Source organism: Stenella coeruleoalba (assembly GCF_951394435.1).
Source record: "Stenella coeruleoalba genome assembly, chromosome: 5".
NCBI classification, from domain to species: Eukaryota; Metazoa; Chordata; class Mammalia; order Artiodactyla; family Delphinidae; genus Stenella; species Stenella coeruleoalba.
In genome coordinates, this window is record NC_137150.1 from 88,867,498 (window position 1) to 88,892,845 (window position 25,348).

A 25,348-nucleotide genomic window follows, 5' to 3' on the forward strand; every position below is an offset into this window, starting at 1 on the left:
ACACCCAGGAAGACGCTCCATCATTAACCATATCACTGGGATAAGGTGTAAGAGCAAGTTGCCTCTTCCGGACGGCGCTCCAGTCCCCATCCAAGGTAGGGATATCGAGAAAATACCTCTGAGCCAGAAGAGCAGGATGGCATCAGTGTTTGAACTGGGAACCTTGAAACTAGTTACTTCCACATTCAGCCCACATTCAGTAATTCCTCTCTGCCACACCATATGATTTCCCCCAGCAGTATCTGTGAAATGAAAGACTTCATACCTTGTTGAGGAAATATCAGGCTACAAATAACAAGATGGTAGAGTGTTAGGCTGATGATAGATGAGCCCTTATATCACATCACAGGCTCATTTCTTCATTTACATGTTGGATTTTTTGCATTACTTTTTTGTTCTATTTATGGTAGAACAAAGATAATTGAAGTTCAACAGTAAAATAAAACCAAAAACTATTCTAAAACGGCTGTGCAGTTTTGATTGTAGACAAAATTTGCCCCTGCTCTAAAAACTTGTTTTTCATTACAACATTCTTTGAGCATACCTCAAATAACAGAAGTTTGGTGATTTGATATGGGAGGGATATGATAATAGTAAAAATAGTCAGCAAATTTTATATTAAAAACAAAAGTTTATTTAAGTTTCTGAAATATACCGGGCATTTCCTGGATGTTATTGTGGTATGTTCTTGGGTGGGGGGGGGGGAGACAATACAATTATGGGTAAGAAAGGTCCCCAGACTGAAAATTGTCCATTGGAGAACATACAGGACAATTTGTTTCATTTCAAAGGTCTGCAATTTGAGTTAGATAAGAAATTTTAAGAGGTGGTTCTTTTTGCCACAGCAGGAAAAATGTGCTTACCTCTCCCTTTGAATTGTCAGTGATTCATTACACGTCTGTAACTGCTGTTCTCAAAGGTCAGGGTACGAGTCTTACTTACATGTGTGAGGTTTTTTCCACCTTTGAACTTTAAAAAAGACTCATTACAGAGTGCCCCAAAGATGAATGTGTGTTGTTTTATCACTTTGCATTCTAATAATGCACTAAGTTTGGCTATTTGCAATGATTTTTTTCTTTCTTTTTAATTTTTATTGGTGCATAGTTGGTTTACAATGTTGTGTTTCAGGTGTACAGCAAAGTGAATCAGTTATACATATACATATATCCACTCTTTTTTAGATTCTTTTTCCATATAGGCCATTACAGAGTATTGAGTAGAGTTCCCTGTGCTATACAGTAGGTCCTTATTAGTTATCTATTTCATATACAGTAGTGTGCATATATTAATCTCAATCTCTCATTTATCCCTCCCCTCTCCCTTACCCCCTGGTAACCATAAGTTTTTTTTCTATATCTGTAACTCTATTTCTGTTTTATAGATAAAAGGGTTTTGTTGAAAGAAGATGGAACAAGTTTGAGAGGGATCTGGACACATTATTTCCCCTTCATTTTTAAATGGACAAATCCCAGGAAATACAATTATAAAAAACACTGTCTTGACTTCTCAGGGTGAGGCTATTGTATAATTCTAGGCAGCCTATTGAGTTGATATACAGCCTCAATTCACAAATTAGACATCCGTATGTAAACGGGGGTTCAGGAGGGAAAATTTATTTGCAGATTTTTTTTGATCAGTCTTGACAAATATTAACTCATAGCCACAAAATTCGCATTTCCCCATACATTCACCTGAGTGTGTCTCTTTTCTTCCTGGTATCTTTAACCAGCTTCTCCCATTCCCACGAACTTCTCAGCCTCTGACTTCAGAGGCACACAAGGCTCAATAACTTCACTAATATTTTCCATAACACAAAATTACATTTTGTTGAAAAATGACAACCTGTTGTTAGCTAACTCCATTGAAGACAGGAAAACCGCATATTTATTTAAAGTGTAAGACAATACTCTACTTGGATGTGCTGTTTGTTTCATGCGAAATTCTAACGTGACAAAAATGAACTCATTCTCTTCTACCTTTCAAACTGGTAATTTGGGGTGCCTTACCCAATACTGTCAACGGCAAGACCATCTCCCCAGGACTTCAAGCTTAAAACCATGGAGTAACTTTTGCCCTTTCTTTCTTTCCTGCTTCCCTCAGACCCCTGAAGGACTAAGTTAAGCCAACCAAACTTGCATTTTCTCCTTGCGTTTACTAGTATCTTGTGGTCCCATTGAGGAATGCCCACTCCCAGGTTTTCCTAATATCGACCTTTCTTATTCATCTCTTTCTCTCCATGGGCACCGCTCCAGTCCTCATTTCCGTGGTTTCTTCTCCACTTTATTGCAAGTCTTCCAGAGATGCCCTTTATGGCTACCTAAACTATCAGGGCATCCAGTTCATCTCTTCCCCACATAGTATCAAATTCTCCCCAGCTCAGGAGGCTATTTCTTACTTTCTACTACAACACTCTGCTAACTAGCCTTCCTGCTTCCGGGCTTGAACTCCTCCAACCTAGTACTCACATGCAGCCAGAGCAATCCTTACAAAGCCCAAATTCATTCATAGCCCTCCATTGCTGGAGGCCTGACTCTGGTTTCCAGCCCCCGCAAGATCCACTCCAAATTCCTCAGTACAGCATTCAGGGTCCACCATGACCTGACTCCCACTTCCTTCCCAGTCCTCTTGAAGCTTGCACCCCCTCCTCTCCTACCCCACTTTGTGCCCCTCACTCCAGACACAGTGAGCTGCCCATGGAATGTCTGTGTAGCTTCACATTTTTCCTTTTTTCAACTGAGCACGCTACTGAAAATGCCAATCCTGATTCTGTTCACCCAACAAGTATAAGATCATCTTTCAAGGCACTGGTCAAGTGCCATGGCTTCTTTGAAATCTCTCCTAACCCACCTCCCTCCTTGCAACCCAAACTTCTCTCACAGGACCTGTAACACATTCATGCACGAATGGAGGCTTTAAAAGTCCATCAGTGTGGTGGAAACTGTGCATCATTTCCCTTAGTCTCCAAGCACCTTCTCTCTAATCCCTCCAGTTAGAGAGACTGAAAAACTAGAAACTATACTTAGATTTTGTCTTGTTTTGCTGCTACTAGGCAGGACGTGGGATGTGATTGCGCAGAGGCGATGGCCAGCCTCAGCATTCCTGTACATGGAAACCGCCCTCACGTGTAGCTGGAGGCAGTTGCGACAGTGGCATCAGGAGACTGCTGCCCTCTGTTCTGAAACTTCATGGTGTGAGGCTGAATTCAGCTGTCCTGTGGTGGGCCCCTGACTCGAGCCCTACCATCTCTTCCATGGATTTTGTCAATATCCATTTCCCTGCATCATATTACTTGGTGTCTGACGTATGCAGAATGGTTTCTGTTTCCTACATTGAAACCTGATACACTCTGCCTCTATTAAACTGTAACCAGAAACGTGATATTTGTATTTTTATATTCTTGGAACCTACCATGGAGCTGGCTCTCACCAAATGAATGACTGATTCACTGCATGAGCCAATAATGGCTCAAAATTATACATCACTCTAAACATAAATTTCACCCCGACACTCCAACTTCTCTTTAATGCTCTCCTCCCTTATCTGGCCAACACTGTCTCTTCCTGTGCTTTAGTCTAACAACTCTAGTTATGATATTCTGTATACACACACATGTCTTCCCTCTTCCTCTCTCTCTTTGTTCTAATGGCTCCTGCAAGTGTCTTCCTCTCTACTGACATTTACCACTTCTGTCAAGAAAAGACTTATAAATCACAGTTCATAACAAATAATCTTCTGCTGATGCCCAGTGATGGAAAGAAAGTATGCTTCTGGTGCTTTCTGGCATTATGCTTTGTCTTTATTTCTATTGGTTAAGAACAGTTTTGGCTACAACTAAAAGAAAATCCAATTATAATTACTTAAACCAATAAAGTTTTGTTTCATAATGAAAACTCTGGAGGTGAGTGACTTCTGGCTTTGGTTTAGTAATTCAAGAATGTTTGGGACTGCTTCATGCAATTCTCTTGACTTTCCCTCATGGATGCAAATGACACCTCAATATCCTGTAATTGCACCTGTATTTAAAGCAGAAACAAGAAAGAAGGGAGGTAGAACCAGCCGCGACTGTGCCTTTTATCTAGTGGTTTTCTAGAAACCACTCAACACATTTCTGCTTTTATCTTATTCAAGAGTAGTAAGTCAGATAGCCACCTTTGCTGCAGGGGAGTCTAGAAAAGTAAGTCTTCAGCTTTGATAGTAGAAAGAGGAAAGTTGGGAAAATGGCTAGTGGGTTAGCCAACCCAGAGTGAATACCATATTTTCTAACTCATTTAATACCATCACTATTCTTTGAGCAAGTTTTGGGCCTCATATTTTACACCGTCTCCAGGGATGCTTATCACAGTGCTGAATATTTGGGAATATAAAGATGGTCAATTATATGGGTAACAGAATTTCTATAATGAAAACCCCACCATTGTCTAACCTGGAGTAGATTGGAAGAGATGAGAACACACTGACTAGGTTCACACAAAAGCAAGAAAATGAGCCATAATGGTGTGAGGTGCTTTCAGAGACATTTCATTATTATCGATTGAGGGTTATTGGCCTCTTTCAACATTATCACCTTAATAGCATTTGTTTTCTGTGTTTATTATCTTAGGACGATGTCACTTCTTATAGTTCCTAGGAGATGGCACACCATTGTGCATGGTTGGAAGGTACAAGTGTCCGTTTTTTATGTTTATAAACTTTGTTTTGTGTTTAAACATGTTTGTGTAGAGTAATGAAATGTTGGTTCATACAAAGTTAAGCGAAAGGGGGAAAGTGGAGTTTGAAAAATTTGAGCCGCCATTTGTGACTAGTACATGAATGTTGCAAAGCTGAAATGTTTGGTTAGGAAGAGCTGAAGAGTCTCATATCCCAAATTGACTGTTCTCAACATCAGGATCAACCATAAGATAAGCAGATGATGTTCTCATTTTAAATTTCTCCTCCCTGTTATTCCCCTAGTATTTTTATCATGAAGTAATGTTAAAATGAATACTGAGGCAGGGCTGAGGGGGGTGGCTGAGACAGGCAATCCCAAAAGTATACGTTAAAGAGGAAACAAATTGCCTTTATGACAGCAGAGTGGCAAAGCAGAGTTGAAATGGGGAAAAAGGCTTTTGGTGGGTTGTGCACAATGACCTCAGGGCTCTTTTTCAGCACGATCTAATAGATCCCTCCCGCGTGTCTGTCATCCAGGCCAGCTGGAAATGTCTAGTGCTTTGGGACTGCCCACTTACTGTAGGAGGGCTCTGCTCAGATTATTAGACGGAGTGCTTCTGTGATAATCACACCCTTCCCTCTGGTAGAAATTAGGTATTACAGCCCATTACTAATTATAGGCTAGTGGCTCTGGTGCCCTCCCAAAAGTAAATTTCTTTGAGGTAGCGGCTGGAAATTGGGGGTAATAAAATAAATCCAGGAGAGGCTTGTCAAGCTTTTCTTACCCATAAAATGAAAATAAAATATCATACTTTCATTGAAGTTCTATGAAAGGAAAGATGGGAAAGATAGCTCACGTTCCTTAGTAAAGAGAATTTTGCTATCAAAACACCGTCATAGCCACTGTTAAAACAAAAATGCAATCAGGAAAATTATTTGAAATGTTTGTGCTTACTACCGGTTTTCAAATTAGAGCACCATGTGCGCTTGGGTTGCCATTCAGATTCTCTCTTCCTCTACTGAGTCTTACAAATGTAGTAACAGATAAACTTCTTTCTTTGGAAGTAGAATGAGTACCCCAAAACTGACATTGTTTTTCTTTTTTTTTGTGAGCCTCATTGCTTGTGTAATGCCTGGAAATCACAAACACATCTAGTCCAACTTCTTTATTCCATAGATGCTTGTTTCTGATTTTAAAACTCTCATATAAAACATCTGCTGAGTACTATCGAACTACCTTATTTGCAAGTCATAGTGCCTTAGAATGAATGAGTTTGAACACTTAGAAGTCAACTAGGCCTACTAATTTGTCATCCCAGCCAGCACCTTTCCCTAACACATCCTTGACAAATCTTGTTTCAGCTCAGGGTTTGGTGACTCAGTGCTTTGTATCCCCTTTTGGACAGCTGGCATACACAGCCCTTCCTTATATTTATCCCCAATCCCCCTCTTTCCACCTTCCACTTGCCCAATTCTGTCTTTTGGAACAATACAGAATGTCTATTCTTTGAATCGCGCCAGCACATCAAACAATTGAATGGCAGCTGACAGGTGAAAAAGGTTCTCACGGAACACAAGCCTTCACATTCTGTTCTGATTGCCTTTAGTTCTTCCTTCCTTTCTCTCTCTGGCTGACCGCTTTTCTTCTTTCTTTCCTTCAACTGGAGAAAACACAACCCAAGGGACACGGGTAAGTGCTGGGGTGAGAACACAAAGGGCCTTGACCTCTGCTGTGTAACAACCGCAAAAGGGAAACTATCCATTTTCCTTCCCTACCGTCCCCAGCTCCCTTACCGACCTCGCCTCCCAGATTCTTCCCATTCTGTGTGTTTATGTGTGTATGTGTGTGTGCGATCATTTCTGATCGAATTCTAGCCCCAGCCCTGGGCTCCATTTTCCAGTTGGGGAATGATAGAAAAGAGTGTTTAGTAAGGTTACGTAAACCTCAATTCGGGAAGAGGAGCCTAGCCCAGACGCCTTATCACCAGGTGGATCCAAGATCAGGACCAGACTTAGCTTGCCAGACACTCGGGCCCACAGCGCAGGGTGAGCTTCGCGCTCCGGACACCAGGGGGAGCGCGTGCTCGCCGAGCCATGTGTCTGCGCAAGGGCGTGGGCGTGGGCGTGGACGTGGACGTGGGCGTGGAGATGGGCGAAAGGCTGCTGGGTCTGTCGCCTGGGTGCCCGAGGGCCGCGCGGGTCGCGTTCCAGGCCATGGACGACAAGTATACCGCTCTGCGGCGGGCCCAGCTGAATCTGGACTTCATCCACGCCAACTCGTGAGTACCCTGGCGTAGCCGGAACGGGGGAGCCTGTCCACACAATGGAGACGTTTGTCCATCTCCTCATTCTACCATCCTGGCCTATCTCTAATGATTTCTCTCCCTAACACACTGACATTTTAAAGATTAAATTTGCCCACCAAAGAGTAATTTGTATTTATCGATTCCAGCCGCTGTTGCATCCTGAGTCTTTCTGAAAATGTAACCTCTATGAGGATAGGAATCTCACATTTTAATTATTACCAGGGCACTGTTTCTTCTGTCAGGCCAGTAGCCCCTTTGGCTACTCTTTAGGTGTTATATTGAATATTCAGATTGCAGAGGCAGGTGATAGAGGTTTTCTTGTCCATCTGTTATTTCCAACAGAGCAAAGCATAGCAGTGAGTGCTGTGTAATTCACAGTGGTATGTTGAGTTTTTGGAACCTTTTAGTAATTTGTATTTACTGAAAGTACCGATTGATAGAAAGGATGCAGCAGATTTGAAACCACAGAAATGGAAATGTAAAGAAGCCTGGCCTTGCTGCTTGGGAAAAACAGTGTAATTTTTACAGACAACAGAATAAAACAAACAGGCAATATTCAGCAGATATTTAGTTTTATCTTGTTATCATGGAGAATGATTTCAAGCTGGAAAGGATGGTACAAGTAGTTAAAAGTTAACAGGTAGAAGACAAATGAAGAAATAGCAATTTTGAGCAAGTTGAAAAATTATAAGCTGAGTGCTGGAAAGACTGTGAATTTTATCTTAGAAAAGTTCCTCAGCCTCAGTTTTGCATAGTTTCTATAGCTATTGCTCCCCAACCTCCCCCCTGCCACCATACTACCCCATTATCAGTTGGTGGTCTGGTAACTTAACAACAAAAGTGACAGCAGTGTGAAGCCACAGCAACAAAATCAGATACAAATTGGCATAGTCTCAGCTCCCAGAGATAAAATTCTTATCTGAGACTGGCCTCAGTAAAAACAGGAGTGATTTTTTATTCCTCCTTTGCTTCACCCCCACATCCAATCCATCAATCATCAAGTCCTCTTCATGCCACCTCTGTGTCTCAAATTCATCCATTTCTCCCCATCTCTACTGCCATCTCCCCTCTGGATTTCTCATAGCCTCTAAACTAGGTTCTCTGCTTCCCCTTCTTGCTTCCCTATGATCCGTTTTCCTAAAAGCTGCCAGAGTGAGCTTTTAAAAACTTAAACCAGATGTGTCACTCTTCTTTTTTTTTTCTTTTTAATATTTATTTATTTATTTTTATTTTTGACTGCGTTGGGTCTTCGTTGCTGTGCGCGGGCTTTCTCTAGTTGCGGTGAGCTGGGGCTACTCTTCGTTGTGGTGTGCAGGCTTCTCATTGCGGTGGCTTCTCTTGTTGCGGAGCACGGGCTCTAGGCGCGCGGGCTTCAGTAGTTGTGGCATGTGGGCTCAGTAGTTGTGGCTCACGGACCTAGTTGCTCCACGGCATGTGGGATCTTCCCGGACCAGGGCTCGAACCCGTGTCCCCTGCGTTGGCAGGGGGATTCTTAACCACTGAGTCACCAGGGAAGCCCCAAGGTGTGTCATTTTTCTTAAGACATGACAGTGGTTTCCAGTTGCATGGGGACCAAGTATGAGCTCCTAACCAGGGAGTAGGAAGCACTGCATGACCTGGCCATCCCATGTCTTGCTGTGATCTCCCCGTTTTACCATAGCCAGAGCAGACTGGCCTGCTTGGCTCTTTTCTGCTTCAAGGTCTTTGCACCTCCTGCTCTTGCTGGAGCATTTTCACTCCAGTTCTGCAAGGGACTGAGCTCTCATCTTTCAGGGTTCAGCTTATGTCTTCTGTGAAGAAAGGCTTTCCCTTCCTCACCAGTTACTCTTCCCCATACCTCTTTCTTAGTAGCATTGAATCATAATCTGTGTTTTCATCTTTATATGTTTGTTTACTTGTGTATTTTTCATATCCCCCACTAACTTGAGCCCGCAGAGTGTAAAGAACATGTCTGCCCACATTGGCACATAGCAGGCAGTCAGTAAAAATCTCAAGTGAAACGGTACAGAAGCTTATATGGCATTTTTGGTGGGGGGATCAGAATGATTGCAGTTACTTTCCTGAAGGATTGTTTAGAAAGGCTTGTGGTTTGAAGTGCTGCTTTTGTAAAGCATGTCACCGACACTTTTCTTTTGCTCCGTTCTAGATTTTTAAGTACTAACTTTCTTTTGAGTGAAGGACACCTTTTTGCAATAATTGCATTTAGTAGGTTTATGCTTTTTTTCACGAACAGTGAATATTTATTAAAAGGCAACTATTTTATAAGAGCAGCTAAGCTCAGAAATCAGAGACATCTGATGTCTGCCATTAAAGGAGTTAGTTCTACTGTAGGGTATAATTAAGAGTCAAATGAATGGTGTACTAAGCAATTAGGATAGTGGTTCACAAACTTGTCTCTTCATTAGAAGCATAGTAGGTTTATTCTGATGACGAATTTGAAAGCTGACTGGAGTCAAGAGACCCCCTCATCAGCATGTGTTTATAGTTTAAAATTCCAAAAATAGATATATGTATATATTTTTTTAAAATAAATTTTTAGCTAACATATCATCCTGTGGCCTGAGGTATTTGGAGTCCCTGAGACATTGCAGATTATCCTTCCTCCTGTACAAATGAGCAGATGTTTTCTGATAAATGGGTCTCTCTTGCTTCTGCTACCTGTTTACTAAATATAAAAAGAAAATTGCCTACTGAATCTTACTTTAATGCTGCGATAAGGTTGCTGATTGAAATAGCCACAACAACAAATGAAAAGCAAGTGTGGGACCCTGAAGGTGGCTTGATATCACCCCAGAGGAACATTCAGCCTTCAAAGTATAAATAAGGATGGCTATCTAGTGTGTTCTATTGCCCAGGACTTGGCAAGAGGGATACAGGGGAGAGTGACCACTGGTAATCTGTGAGATTATTTAAGGATCAGGGTTGTCCAAGGTGAAAAGATTGCACAGAAAAGTGTAGATTAGTGGTGCAAACAGGGTCCCCTGCCAGTGCCTGTGTCTGCAGATGGAGTCTTAAGGTCTTTCAGTGAGCCTGGATTTTGATCAAGGTTTTTCAGAAGTAATTTGGCCTTAAATAATACAGCTTTAATGAAACATTCTCTAAAAAAACTTGAGTAAATGCTTATCAAGCAATTTTAAAATGTCAAAATTTGCTTTAAGTACAGTCAGGTCCTTGAAGTCTTTGTTTCATTAGGAGTAGACAGGATATTTTGGCAATAGTGTTCTTAGCCCTGGCTTTGTCATGTACTTCAGAATCTTGACCATGCTGAGAAAGTAGTTTCTAGAATAACTCCGTAATTGATTATCTGCCTAGAACTGGAGAATCTTGTCTGAACGTGTCTTGAACCTTTTACATTGATTACAGAGTTGGTTTAACTTTGGTTTTTCCTCTATTTCTTCATCAGCACCACTCACAGTTTCCTTTTTGGAGCACTGGCTGAATTGCTGGACAATGCAAGGTAAGGATTATGTGTAAACAAAGGTTATTCAAAGGGACAAAGGCATTTCATAACATTAATAAAGTCTAGTCATATTAAGAGATGAAAATACGTTGTCATTTCCCCACTTGGAATGCTTTGTGACTTGATTTCCTATAAAATCAAGGTATTATAGGAAAAAGAACAGATGAAAGGAGGAATTATTCATCTTTATTCAGTTTGTATTTATGATCATACTTGAAGTGCAGGTAAATTGGGCATCTGTTTTTTTTTTTTTACATCTTTATTGGAGTATAATTGCTTTACAGTGGTGTGTTACTTTCTGCTTTATAACAAAGTGAATCAGTTATACATATACATATGTTCCCATATCTCTTCCCTCTTGTGTCTCCCTCTCTCCCACCCTCTCTATCACACTCCTCCAGGTGGTCACAAAGCACCGAGCTGATCTCCCTGTGCTATGCGGCTGCTTCCCACTAGCTATCTACCTTACGTTTGGTAGTGTATATATGTCCATGCCACTCTCTCACTTTGTCCCAGCTTACCCTTCCCCCTCCCCATATCCTCAAGTCCATTCTCTGGTAGGTCTGTGTCTTTATTCCCGTCTTGCCCCTAGGTTCTTCATGACCTTTTTTTTTTTTCTTAGATTCCATATATATGTGTTAGCATACGGTATTTGTTTTTCTCTTTCTGACTTACTTCACTCTGTATGACAGACTCTAGGTCCATCCACCTCACTACAAATAACTCAGTTTCGTTTCTTTTTATGGCTGAGTAATAGTCCATTGTATATATGTGCCACGTCTTCTTTATCCATTCATCTGGACATCTGTTTTTGTGTTTATAACCATGTAATAGCAGATATTCATTTGGATTTTATTTGAATTATGTACCAATGTATACTATGTATTGAGAATTTAGGTTTGGGTTTGGGCATTTACTGAAGTCTGCATCAAAGTGAATTGCATAGTTAAGGAGAAAAGAGCTAAGTGTTGTTGATACCCTGCTGTGTATCAGATCCTGTTCTAAGCTCTTCATGTAGAGGTATTAACTCATTATTCTTGACAACAACACTTTGACCTGGGAATCATTATTTGAATTCCCCAGATGTAGAAATTGATGCACAGAGAGGTTAGATGACCTATTCAAGGAGATACAGTTAATATTTGGTAGAGCTAGAATTCAAATTCAGGCTGTCTGGCTACAGAACTCCCTTGCCCCATTTTACTGTCTCTGACAAAGGTATTGATGTTTAAGGAAATCTCTTTAACAATTTAAGACCTGCTCAATAGTGTGTTTGTGAAGGAGTCAGTTTTTCAGCTCACTGAATGTGGCATTTGATTTTTTTATATTTGTATTTGCCTGTAACAGAAGATTTTGTCACCTTTTCTGCAGAAAGCAAAGTCCACCCAGGGAGTAGTATGCGGTTGTTAGATAAGGGATCTCAGTGGGGAGATCTAAATTCCCTGCCACTGATTGATGACTGTATTACAGCATTTTGCATTTTCCTCTCGTTTCTGGCCTTTGAAGGGAGGTGACTGAGTGTGACCACAGGGTGTAGTCATTTAACCAGCCATCTAGAACTTCCTGCACAGCCATGCTCAATGCTAAGTAAAAAGTCCCTAGCTCCTCTTTATATGAAACTCTGCAGGACTAATGGAATCACCGTCATCACAAAAAGGGAGGGGAGAGGAGAAAAAGAAATTTGCTTGGTCAGAAGAGCTGTGAATGCAACTTAGGTGGAGCTAACAGAGATGGGGCTACTACACATGAATGTTCATGGTTAGTGTCTGCAGGAATTCAGGGTTTCTACTGTTTGCTTCTGCCCAAAGCTTTGAAGCAAGGCTCCTCCTGTATCCATTAGTCCTCTGTCCTACTCAGTGTCCATTTCCAGCAACTTGACATCTGTAACTGTGAAAGAACACATCTGTCTCTTTTGCCTACTGTCTTTTCTCCTATAAAGTTGTTTCACTCATTTCAACAAAGGAGGGCAAGTAAAATCATAATGTAGAAGAAATAGAACAGTGGGAACGGTTTATGGAGTAGAGAGGGTGATTAGCAAAGAAAGATTGACTGCAGACTCAGGGGAGTGAGGGAAATGTGATCAATCAAGCAATTCTTCAAGCAGCATTTGTAAACAGGCAGCCCCTGAACAAGTCCAGCCTGTCTCATGTTTCTTTGACTCATACTGAAAGTTTGCACAATATTTATAAAAAAGAAAAGAAGGAATTGTTTGTAAAGTTTGAGAAACATGAGGTGCCACATAAAAGAATCTGGATCCCATGCTTTTTTAATGTTTTTTTAAAGATTAGACGTACCAACCTTGAGGCTGCCTTCCTCAACGGGATCAGGTGTGTAGCAGGTGCACTCTTGGGACCAGCCTGTGTTTTCAGCTTTGCCATTCCCAGTGTTCCCCACGGCCAGCCTGAACTCTTCAGCTCCTCTGTCTTCAGGGCACACTGAAGTTTGTCACCGCTGCTTAGATGCTAGTAATTGACAGCAAATGAAGCTATTTAACAGACTTACGTGAGATGCTTGCTTGGTCTTACAGAGGTCTTCATAAAGTCCCTGTGTTACTCTAAGACGTTATTTTATATCATTGTATTCAAGATTTTGATGATTTCCTGGAGTTGTCAAAATTAGAACTGGAAGGTATTAAAAGAATGTTGTGGAAAGAGGAGGAAAAAATGTGACAGGATAGGAAGGAATTGTTAGGGGACTCTTCCTGATACAACACATTTCAGAGAGAAAGTACCTGGGCTCAAGTACAAAGCTTATTATGAAATGTCTTAATATGCCATAAAGGTAAATGACTGTTCTTTGTCTCATCCCATGGAATTTTTCTATGAAGAAACTGTTTCTATGAAAAAAACGGTTCAGTACAGTGGCGTTTATTGAGCAATTATTGTATACGTGGTACTTTGTATAACATGTAATTATACAATGGAGATAATGATACCTATGTGTCACGGGTCTGTGGTAAGGATTAGAAGGGAAGGTTTAATATTTATTTGTCACATGGATAATGACCAAGAAATGACAGTGGTAACCCCAGAATTTCTTTAGAGGAGGCACTTAGAAGCAGCAGTTGGCTAGAGGAAGGAGCTAAGGGGCCAACTTTGTAGAACAGGTACATTGTACCTACTCCAATTTATCTGGGGTAGTTTTGGGTCAGGACTGATGGAAATTTTGGGAGACACTCAGATTTTCCCACCAGAGTCCCGCTGGTTGTTATTATTCTGAGCTTCCTTCTAGACTCTTCCTTCCCTCAACATACCCACTTCCTCATCAGCTAAGCCCTCATTGCCCTTCTCCTTTCTCTCACAGCCTTCATGTGGAAACCAGGATCTTCTGGCTCTTTCTCCTTTCCTTTTAAAGTTTCTACTTTAAAAAGTAATTTAAGAAAATACATAAATAATATCTGTGAATTGTAGAGAACTAAGAATAAGAAAAAAAGAAAAGGCACCAGTAACCTCATCATTTGTGTGTGTGGGTGTCCAGCATACTTCTCTGTGCAAGACCAAATATTAAATATTTTCACCTTTGTAGGCCATGTGTTCTCTGTTGAAACTACCCAACTCTACTATTGTAGTGTGAAGGCAGACAGACTATAAGCAATAGGTATATGACAATATGTAAATAAACGGTCATGGTTGTGTTCCCGTAACTTTATTCACAAAAACAGTTGGTGGGCCCATAGATCATAGATTGTCAACCTCTGACCTAGAGAAAATCACTGTTAACATTTGATTTCTTTCCTTACAGATATGCACATGAATATCATATATGTTCTTTAAAAATGTGATTATATGGTACACAGTACTTAGTAATTTTCTTTTTCTTTTTGTACTAAAATATATCATGAAAGTCTTCATATGACTTCTGGATTATTCTCCAACCATTTTTTTTAATGTTCATATCCATTTTCTTGAGCTTCTTGTGTAACTACCACTAAATTCCATCTCTTCTTTTAAATTTCTGACTTTTAGGCTTTGTAATATTCTCAAATTACGAGTGATCATAGGTCTTAGTCTACAAATGCAGGGTGAAACATTTTAGTGTTTTTAAAGCAATTTAAGCAGATTTCTCCATTGTTTGCTATCTGACAGTAGATCATATGTCACATGAGCAATTCAGATTAATGTAATTTTTAAAAATACAATTTCATACTGAAGCAGTATTTTTATATTGTTTTCAGAGATGCAGGGGCTGCAAGACTTGATGTGTTTTCAGGTGAGCAGATTTTCTTTCTCCTTTTTTCTTCTAATGGAAAAGCCTGTAGTTATTTTGATTTTCTTTAATTTCATGAAAATCAAACCACATTCTATAGATTTTTAATGTAATCTAAGTGCTTTGTGAGTTCAGTGACCCCGTGGGGAGCCAGGTTGAGAACAATATACTCTTTGGGTGAAATTGTTCACTTGTTAGAGGACTCATTTACAAAATTAGATCTTCCAGGGTTTTGTGAAAGCATCAGTGATTTGGAGCAGTCAGTTTGTCTGCCACGAGAAAACAGTTTTATTTTAAAATGCATATTAACTTAATGGTTATTCATAATTAAGTATACATCATTCCCAACATATCACAGTTTTAAAGTGTGTAAGTGAATGTGTAGTATGAATGTTTGAAGGCTATGAAGTTCAAACCAAGCATGTTTTCTTTACTGACTTCATTTCCAGTCACCAAGTATTTTTTGCACTTATTAGTTCATTTCACTGAATATGATGCAGAGGAAGTTAGGTTTTGTGATCCAGTCCTGTAGTTAACACTACCTGGAGAAACGCCTATTGTGTTAAAACTGATCCCCAACCCAGATTCTATCAGCTTTCCTGTGAATATTGGCTGTTGGTCACAGGCCAGAGAATGTGGTCCATGATATAAAGTTTTATCATTATTTAAAAAGCAACTCAGTTCAGTTCAGTTTTCTAAATGTTTTAAGATTTTGTGCTAGGTGGGTGCTTCTGGTTCACGAGGAAGAGAGACATGGACATCTTGAGAGATTTGAAGAAACATAATAAATGACACTCTTCTTCCCTTTCTACTCCCAGGTTCTGAGAAGTTTGAGAAATCAAATAAGAGAGTCAGTCTTCATTGCTGATAAATGCTAGGTTGGAGTGTGGAGCTTAGTGTGGGAGAGCATCAGGCACTCGCCCACCTAGTGGAGTCATGCTCTCTGCAGGCAGCTTGCTCTCAGAGGGAACAGGAGAGACCTGAGCAGAACCTTCTTAAGTTACTTTTCCCCAACTTACTAGTCAGATGAGTGAGCTCACTGCTTCAGGGAAAAAATGGTCAAGGTACAGAGAAGGGCCCCATTTACTACTACTGATTGAACTCCATTCTGCATAGAAGGAAATGCCAGTAGTGGAGAAAGGGTGGTCTTTCCATATATATATCCAATTATATAAGAGTGAAAGAGAATAAGCATCTCTTGCCTAGGAGAGACTCAAAGCATGGTGGGAACACAGAGAAAGAACACCCCATATTAAAGAGCCAGGGCTTGAAATATGGATGTGATTTTTGTCAGGTAGTGTAGGAAGAAAAGAATAGTCCTGTCTGAGGAATTATTGTGAAAAAAAGAATGGAGGTAGACTAGTTCAGAGACTCATTCATTTATTCAATAACAATTTACTGGGTATCTATTATGAATGAGACAAGCAGTTTTTCTAGGTGCTGGGGATAGAGCAATGAGTAAAGTGTTTGATTAAGCCTGTGCTCTCATGGAACATGCATTCTAATGAGGAAAGACAGACAATAAAGAAATGAACAAATAAATAATATACCAGGTCACGATAAGTGCTAAAAAGAAACAAAACAAAACGAAACATAGTGGGTTAAGAGAACAGAGAGGAATGGGAAAGATGTACTATTTTTCACGTGGTGCTCATGGAAAGTTGCTCTAAATAGGTGATATACCAGCAAAGACCTAAATGGCATGAGGCAGTGAGCCATGTATATATTTGGAGAAAAAGCATCCAGGAGACAATGATGGGGCTTGGTTGACTAGAGCTAAGGGTTAGAGCCAAATGTATGAGCACCTTGAATACCATACTAAGATTTTTTGTTTGTTTCTTTTTCTGTAGCCAGTGAACCATTAAAGAGTTTTGAGCAATGTCAGTTGCAAATTATTCAATAGAAATGTGCTCTTTTCTTTTTAAAGAAAGATACTCTAGCAAGAGCATACAGGATGGTTTGTAGATGGTCTGTAGAAGTGTGAAAGAACGATAGCAGGGAAGTGGGGCTATGGCTGATCTACACAAGATTTTATGAGGATTTGAACAAAGGCAGTGGTCCTAGCAGTGGAGGAAGGAGAAAAGATTCGAGCTGAATTTCATTCAGAGCACACGTATTATTGAAGGGTCGAAGGGTTGAGAAGAATTATCTGGAATCACAGAAAGTACAACAACTGTGATCAGAATTCACACATTATGTTCTTTTGGGTTTGTGCAAGACATCAGGGCATGGCAGTATTCACTTCACCCCACTTTCTTTAGCACTTGGCATTGTCACAAAAAAGAAAAAAGAATCTTTGCAATTTGATTTGAAAGGGGCACGTCTTTCTTTATTTAGGTAATATGTGTTATTGCAGCAAACCACAATATGGCTATCAACTTTTTATTGCAGCAAACCACAATATGGCTATCAACCTAGCAAACTGATTTTTCTTCAAAAAATAAAAAAAATAAATAAACTAGGGCCAGGGCTTATGCACCGATAGAATTGGTATGGGGGTACATAATTAATCTAAGCATTGGACTAGTTTTTAAATTATTTACTGAGGCATGTGAATTACTTTCTTAAGTTTTCTTCAAGTAACTTGAGGGCTATAAAATTCAAACTGAATATGTTTAGCCATGGATGTTTTATCTTTCTGTGTGTATTATTCTAGTAAACATGGGTATGCATTCAGTACATTTTTTTAGTGCTTACCAAGTGGCAGGCACTGGGCCAAGTGCTGAGTACACACAGTGCCTGCTTTTAAGGAATTGGCATCCTAGTAAAGGGATCTGTGGAAAATATTGTGTGCAACTTCACTTTTATGGGTAGAAGGCCGTTGAGCTTTCATCATATCTCTGAGGCAACTGAGTCCCCAAACGTGGAAGAACCACTAGTCTGAAAGAGAAATAGATGCATGAACATACTTTGAAAAGTGGGAAACACAGATTAGAAAGAAAACATTCATTATGGGCACCTGATGATGTGGAAGGATTAGGAAGGCTTGCTAGAAGAAATCATGTATGAACTAGAGACCTAAAGGGAAAATAGGCCTTAACCTGGAGAATCAAGGATGGAAAGGACGAAGGAGAAGAATGTATAGTCGCTTGAATCTGGAGAGAACATAGGACACCCTGATGGTGTTGAAGAAATGTTTGAGATGTTCAGGATTAGTCGCAGGTGATTATTTGTGTAGAAGTGGAAGAGTGCAGTATGGGCAGGGGAGGGGATGACAAGAGATGAGCTTGGAGGGGTTCTTCAGAGAAACAGAACCAATAGTAGATAAATAGATATCTCTCCCTGCCCCTTCCTCTCTCTCTCTCTCTCTCTCTCTGTCTCTCTGTCAGTCTCTCTCATTCTATCTATGGATATACATATAGTAGAGAGAGGGAGGAAGAGAAAGAAGGGGATTATTTTAAGAAGCTGGCTCCCATGATTGTGCGGGCTGGCAGGTGTGGAATCTGTAGGGCAGCTGGCAGGTTGGAAATCCAGGTCAGAGTTGACGTTGCAGTCTTGAGTTCTAAATCTTCAGGCAGGCCAGCAGCCTGGAAACTCAAGCAGGGTTTCTGTGTTGCAGTCTTGAGGCAGAAAATTGCTGTTTCTTTGGGAAACCTCAGTCTTTGCCTTTACGGCCTGCAACTGATTGGATGAGGCTGACCCACATTATAGAGGGTATCTGCTTTACTTACAGTTAGCTGATTATAAATGTTAATTGTATCTACAAGTACTTTCATAACAACATCGAGTTGACCAAACAATTGGACACCACAGCTTAGCCAAGTTGACACATAAAATTCACCACCACAGAGAGGTTGGAGGGTCAGGTGATGAAAGGCAAGCTAGATTTGCTAACTGGTTGGGTTGCACCCTGTGGGCAGTGGGAAGGCATGCAAGGGTTATAAGCAGGAGAGGAGTGAACTGCATGACTGGCTACAGACTCTCGGCGTGCTCTGATTTGTGGGAGCAAGAAGTGGGGGAGCTGCTACTGGAATCCAGAAGAGAGGGGTGGTTTCCTGAACTAAGGCAGTGTCATGGGGATGGAAAAAGTGGTCAGATTTGAGAGATGTGAGGAGGTGGAATGGAGAAGACATGTCTACATGGGTGGAAGAGGTGGAGAACTTGATCTTGAGGCTTTGACGTGGGCAGCTGAAGCCTAATGGCAGAGAGATGCCATTTATTGAGCAGGACACACCGGAAGGAGGAGGCAGTCTGCTTGGGGAGAAGGTGCTGTGGTTTGTTTCGGACATGCATGCTTAATGGTTAGTAGAAATCGATCTGAAATACATAGTTTTAAGGAATTGAAACAAACAAGTTGGCGCCAAGCCTCTGAGTGGGTACTTGGGGAACGTTAAATTTTGAGGCTGTGATTGTCTGCAGGCCTTCATGGGAAGTTATAGAAAAATTAAGCACTCTATTAAGACTCTTGGGAATTTTGAGCCTTTCCCACCTATTCACCAAAGAAATGCCCTGCTTTCTTACGTGAGAACTATATACCAAGAGCTGCAAAATCAACTGTTGCAACTTCACAGGCTGAGGCTTGTGTTAGGTGGTTCCCAGTTCTGATAAACCTTAGGATAATAGGGAGGAGTTTTTATTGCTGAACTGCATCCAAGACCAATTAATTTAGAATATATCCCGGTGATTCAAATGTGCAGCCAAGGTTGAGAACTATCGCATTGTGCAAAGAACTCAACAAGAGCTGAACAGTGGAGAAGTGTCAGCCTTAGTCAGGGGATGGCTGAACAGAGCAAATACCTAAAGCGGGGAGGAATATTCTGACACAGAAGTTGAGGTAAGCAGACCAGAGGACCAGGTAGGGAGAAGAACTGGGGAAATGAGATGGTAGGGAAGATTCAAAGGGTTTGTAAACAGGAGGTGAATTAGAGAGAGGAGGGGGGATTACAAGTGGACATGTGAGCATAAAATTATGAACCCAGAAAACTTGGGTATGATTTTTAGATATGTATTTATAGATTATTTTGAACATTTAAAAAATGTAGATTAGAGGTGACCATTGAACCCAGAGTTGACTTAACTGATGTGCTAGAAATGAATCTGTGAGGATGGAGTTAGTAAATCCATGGCTGCCTGGGGATGGGGTCGGGGGTGACAGGGCATGGGAGGGGCAGAAGGCAGAGACTACAAGGGGCACCAGGAAACACCTGGGGTGATGGTCATGTTCACTATCCTGATTGTGGTGATGGTTCCACAGGTATTTACATATGTCAAAATGTGTCACATTGTACACTTTAAACGTGTAGCTCTCTTGTGTGTAAGCTATTTCTCAATAAAGTTGTTATGTTAACAAAAAAAAGAGAGAGGTGTGCTGGAATTCACGTATCCACATGTTGAAATTACTTCAAGAGCCAGATTACACACTGTGCATTAACATTACTCTCATTACTTTTAGTTACACCTTCAAAATTTTTTAAACAAGAGATTATATTATGTAATTTAATATCTCTTAATCATCAAAATTGACTCCAAATAACTTAGCTATTTTCAAAAATCAAATACATTTTTCAAGAGGCAAATATTTGCTGCCACTGAGAAGCATGCACGAATGGCTCTTATGGGAATTAGCTACTTGGAAGAGAGCCTGATGAATTTAATAAGAATGACCTGGACTGACTTTAGAATTAGTGCTTTGGTGGAAGGGCATCAGGACTGATCAATTTGATAGAGGGATCCTGGGGCCACATCACTGGCTACCTTTATTCCCTCCCCCAGGGAGAAAATACCTGAAGTTTAAAGGACCAGTCAGATTCCAGAACAAGGCATGTCATGCTGTATACATAATTTATTAATATGTACATGTTTTATGTTAATTTAAAGCCTTTTTGTTGCATGATTGTTTTCCCCCTGTAGTTTCTCATGAAACTGTAGCCAAGATGCCTTTCTGAGCTTTATCCTTGTGCCATAACTCTGTCACTCAGTGGCTGCATTTGAGGAGGACAAATAATTATGTGAGCAGCATGACTGTCTGATGAACAAATTAAGCCCACTATTTATTAGTAATAACTGCTTTCTCTTACAGTGGATAATGAAGAACTGCAGGGTGGATTCATGTTGTGCTTCCTGGATGATGGATGTGGTATGAGCCCTGGTAAGTGAATTATCTAGATTCCTACCTGGCTGTTAGAACAAACAGCCTGAAAACCTATAAAATAAATAAAAATAAATTGATATATATATATATATATATATATATATATATATATATATAAACAAGTATGGAGCTATTAGGGAAAATAAACCCCAGACTTAACATCTTGTTGAGCTTTTTAGGTTTAAATATTCCAGCTGACAGAGTAAATTCACTGTAACCATCTAAAGCAAGACCAAAAGTGAACGTAAATCAATATTATCAGAAAAATGACAGGCACAGGGCACAGATTTCTTGTAAGGAACAGCATCTGGGAATGAATGGAAAACAAACACAGACTGTGAGGTTGTGTTTAGCACACCTTTCAGGTACTGCTTGCAAGAGATTTTAAATTTTTTGTTTAACCTTGAGGTAGAGGTCACCTCTCCTTGTTTTTAGCAGTCTGTGTTTTTTCCCTGCACATTCAAAGGTTTAGTTGCTTCTTGAATGTTCTCATCGTAGTGAAAACATCTACAATGCATTGCATGATTATCTTCGTATCTTCAAGGCTAGCAAAAGGCAGCACAGAGTAGGTACATAATATTGTTTGCTGTGGAATTGAGATGTTATTCCTTCACATAAAAGATTTGCATGAATTGGGATACCTTATCCCTGAATTCTTATAACACTTGTGTATGTCCCTCAAGCTAGGCTTTTTGACCACCAGATTTAACAAACAGTGAGGGAGTTCAAATAATATGGTAGTGTTCTGGTCAGTTCCACACCAGAGGAAAGAATGATCACCGGTGCTGATAGAAGCTAAGAATAAAAAATAAAGCAATTATCTTCTTTTGAGTCTCCAAAGACCCCCTTGGTCTGAATGGTAAAAGACTATGTGTGACATATTCTAAAGCAATTCCTTAAAAAAAGAAGCAACTCCTTTATATGGGTCCACAAACAAAATAATCAAAACACAGGTAAGACAAATATTCAGCTCTTCAGAAGAAACTCACTTCAGTTGACATATACAGTTGTATTTTAAAAAGGCCCAGTAGTGTTGAGAGCAATTCTTTATTGATGTTGGAACTCAGGTGATAAGTTGGAAGAGTTTTTCTGATGATTGAAAATAGAATCCGTCTGTTGTCCAAGCTGAGCTCAATCAATTTTGACCCTTAGAAGATGACTGCGGTGATTTCCAAACTCTTTTCACTTGCAGTCTTGCCCCATCACAGTGCATTCCCCACACAGCAATCCTGAGTGCATTTTTTTCTTTTAATAGATCATATTGATGCCCCTGCTTAAAACCCTTAGTGGTTTTCCATTACTTTAGAATAAAATTCATATTCCTCAGCAACACTTTCAATTTCTTGCATTATTTGGCCTCTGTCCACCTCTTTGACCTTTTCTCGTACCTCGCACTCCCTTGCTCATAGCACTCCAGCCACACCTGGCTGGCCCTTCATCATTTAAATCTCATCTCAGATGACACCTTATGAAGGAGGCCTTCCCTGAGCATTCTATCTGCAGGCTACATTCTTGTTAATTCCCTGTAACATTACCCTGGTTTTATTTCCCTTACTTAGTACTCTCCGAAAGGATCTTGTTGGTCTACTTCTTTCTCCTACCATGACATAAAGTTATTGAGGACAGGGGTCATGCCTGTCCTATTCAGTGTTCTGTCCCTGTGCTCAGAACTCTGGCCACCATACATGGGAGTCTATATGGTGTGTGATAAAAACCATGGGATTTGGTCTTCTGCAACTCTGGGTGATATTTCTGTGGGTACCATTTATCAGTGTGACCTTGGGAAAGTTACATAAACTCCTAAAACTTAAATTTCCTCATGCGTAATGTGTAGATAATAATAATAATAGTATCTTCCTTGTAGGCTTGTTATAAATATTAAGTAGTTGGTGCAAATAAAGTATATGATATAGTACCTGGCACATACTAAATAATAAGCAGTAGCTAATATTATCATTATGGATACCCTCGTCTAATAGCCAACCCTTAATAAGAACATGTGATAAAATGTCCAGTTAGCTTCAGACAAGCAGAGTGTCTTTACACACCTCATGCCACGTGCCACTGAACTATAGCATGTCTGCCCCCAGACTGACACAGGGTCCTCAGGGCAATTCTGGAGCATGTATTCAGGTAGCCCAATTGGGAGACCCATTTCTATCTCTTCCTATTTCCCTGGGAACATTCCTGTGCTTGGAGGTATGTATATTCTGAAGTTCAGGGGATTCTTCTCTAGAATTCCAGAATGCCCTGGAGAGATCAGGAGAATAACTCTCAAAGTCTGAAATAAGTAGCCCTTCCCAGTTAGTAGCAGACCAAAAGCTATTCTGCCCTTCTCAGTCTCACATGGGACTGGATAAGTGCCAGAAGCATAGAAAATTACTAGTGGTACAAATAATTATAGCACCTTTATTAGCATTTATTAAATGGCATGTATTGTCTTTAAGGTTAACACATCATCTCATTTAATTCATTTCATTTATCTTCATCAACAAATCTGTGATATAAGTGTTAGTAGTTCCCTTTTAGGGACAAGAAAATATTTTTAAAATTAATTAATTAATTTTTGGCTGTGTTGGGTCTTCGTTGCTGAGCGTGGGCTTTCTCTAGTTGCAGCAAGTGGGGGCTACTCTTCCTTGTGGTGCGCGGGCTTCTCATTACGCTGGCTTCTCTTGTTGCAGAGCATGGGCTCTAGGCGCATGGGCTTCAGTAGTTGTGGCACGTGGGCTCAGTGGTCGTGGCTCACGGGCTCTAGGGCACATGCTCAGTAGTTGTGGCACACGGGCTTAGCTGCTCCGTGGCATGTGGGATCTTTCCAGACCAGGGCTCGAACCCGTGTCCCTTGCATTGGCAGGAAGATTCTTAACCACTGCACTACCAGGGAGGCCCAGGGAAAAGGAAATTAAGGCTCTACTTCCCCAGGGTCACGTGGCTAGGTCTGTCTGACCTCCTTCAATATATTGCTGTTATGATCCTGGTCAGAGATTATGGGGCCTGACAAGGATCCTTGTCTTTGGACTGACCCAAGAAGTATGGATTTGTCCTAATATATGTGTGACATCCTGACAACTGGACCTCTGGCCGGTGTGAATGACTCATAAGTCCTAACCACTTACATGTCTTTGTCAATTATAGAGGAAGCTTCAGATATCATTTACTTTGGAACATCCAAGAAACGGTTATCAAGTTTGAAGTTTATTGGGCAATATGGCAATGGTCTTAAAAGGTGAGAATTGTTTTCCTTAATGCATATATTATTGATTTTGATTATTGGGACTAATATTTGGTTAAAGGAAATTTTAGAAGCAAATATAAACTTGAGAGTCCTATCTTGTTTTAGAATTTCCACTACCCATAACTGACTTGAACCTTTACAATGTTTTAAAATTTAATTAAAATTAAAATTTAAAATTTAATTCTTAAATAGATGATGAATCTTTTTTTCAGAGATGGCTGAAGTAGCACCCCTGTAGCTTAAAGCTTCATCACATCTCTAGGTCCTATTGTTTCTCAAAGTGTATCTTAGTGTAGGTGTTATATGTGTCCACAGCTTATGTTACTGGTCTGCCTCAAAGAAAAGTGAGGACATGAGGCTACGATCACCTGTGTAGCACCTGCCAGGGACAGATGATTGTTCTTTGCTGGAGCCATGGACAGCACCTTATCTCAAGCCAGAATGTGGGCCTGGATTAGTTCAAATTCTGCTCTGCTTTGAGAAAAAAAAAAAAATCATACTTATACACTCTTGGTGATGAGTCAGCAAAACAGGGGAGTTATTTCTGTGAAAAGAACAACCTGGTACAGTACACGATATCATGCTCGCCTGTTCCTTCTTTCTAGTGTTTGAGATGTAAACCGTTATGTTCTTGATTTTTAATATAGTGGATCCATGAGGATTGGAAAAGACTTTATTCTTTTCACAAAGAAGGAAGAAACGATGACCTGTGTGTTTTTTTCTCAGACATTTTGTGAAAGAGAAGGTCTAAGTGAGGTAAGGGTTGAGAATTTTCCTTCGGTTCCCATGGTAATGGAATTGTTTTCATTTACCGTTTCAGGAGGTAAAGTCTACCGTGGGTTCTTTCTGATTATGCTTTAGAAATTTAAGAGTATATTTGGGAAATGGAGAGAGGGTAGCTGGCCATTCTGGGGTCATTGGAGGCCTGTCCTATTGATCCTTCCTTGAGTAGGTTTGTAACTCCTAGACAGTTTTCAGAACTTTATTTTTATTATCCATGTACACAAATTTTCCAGAATAAGAGGCTCCCTTTGGCACAATGAGCTTTTTGGAAGAAGCTTGCAAAACATTTCCACCACTTATCTGTAAATTAGAGTATCTTTTTTTTTTTTTTTCGTGGTACGTGGGCCTCTCATCGCCGTGGCCTCTCCCGCCACAGAGCACAGGCTCCGGACGCGCAGGCTCTGGATGCGGCTCACGGGCCCAGCTGCTCATGGGCCCAGCTGCTCCGCGGCACACGGGATCCTCCCGGACCGGGGAACAAACCCCCGTCCCCTGCATCGGCCACTGCGCCACCAGGGAAGCCCTAGAGTATCATTTTTAAAATAGAATATTGGATTCAAAAGACTTGGAAAACAACATCTAAAGAAATTGAATGCAAAACAGACTTAAAACTGTAACTC

At 40.5% G+C, this 25,348-nt stretch overlaps 1 protein-coding gene across 7 annotated transcripts in view; it reads left to right on the top strand.

The window, feature by feature from the left end:
• MORC1 (MORC family CW-type zinc finger 1) overlaps positions 1–25,348 on the top strand; it is a 351,409-nt gene that overhangs the window by 165,193 nt on the left and 160,868 nt on the right. For 2 of the 7 annotated variants that reach the window (XM_079922605.1, XM_079922604.1), the window contains exons 5-10: positions 4,601–4,658; positions 10,357–10,410; positions 14,588–14,622; positions 20,639–20,707; positions 23,846–23,936; positions 24,593–24,701. In XM_079922605.1, coding sequence (XP_079778731.1) covers positions 4,648–4,658; positions 10,357–10,410; positions 14,588–14,622; positions 20,639–20,707; positions 23,846–23,936; positions 24,593–24,701 — 369 coding nt within the window. In that variant the 5' untranslated portion in view covers positions 4,601–4,647. Of the gene's footprint in view, positions 1–4,536; positions 4,659–6,770; positions 6,927–10,356; positions 10,411–14,587; positions 14,623–20,638; positions 20,708–23,845; positions 23,937–24,592; positions 24,702–25,348 lie in introns of those variants that run through there. The other 5 variants (XM_079922603.1, XM_079922608.1, XM_079922606.1 and 2 more) reach the window with 4 other exon arrangements.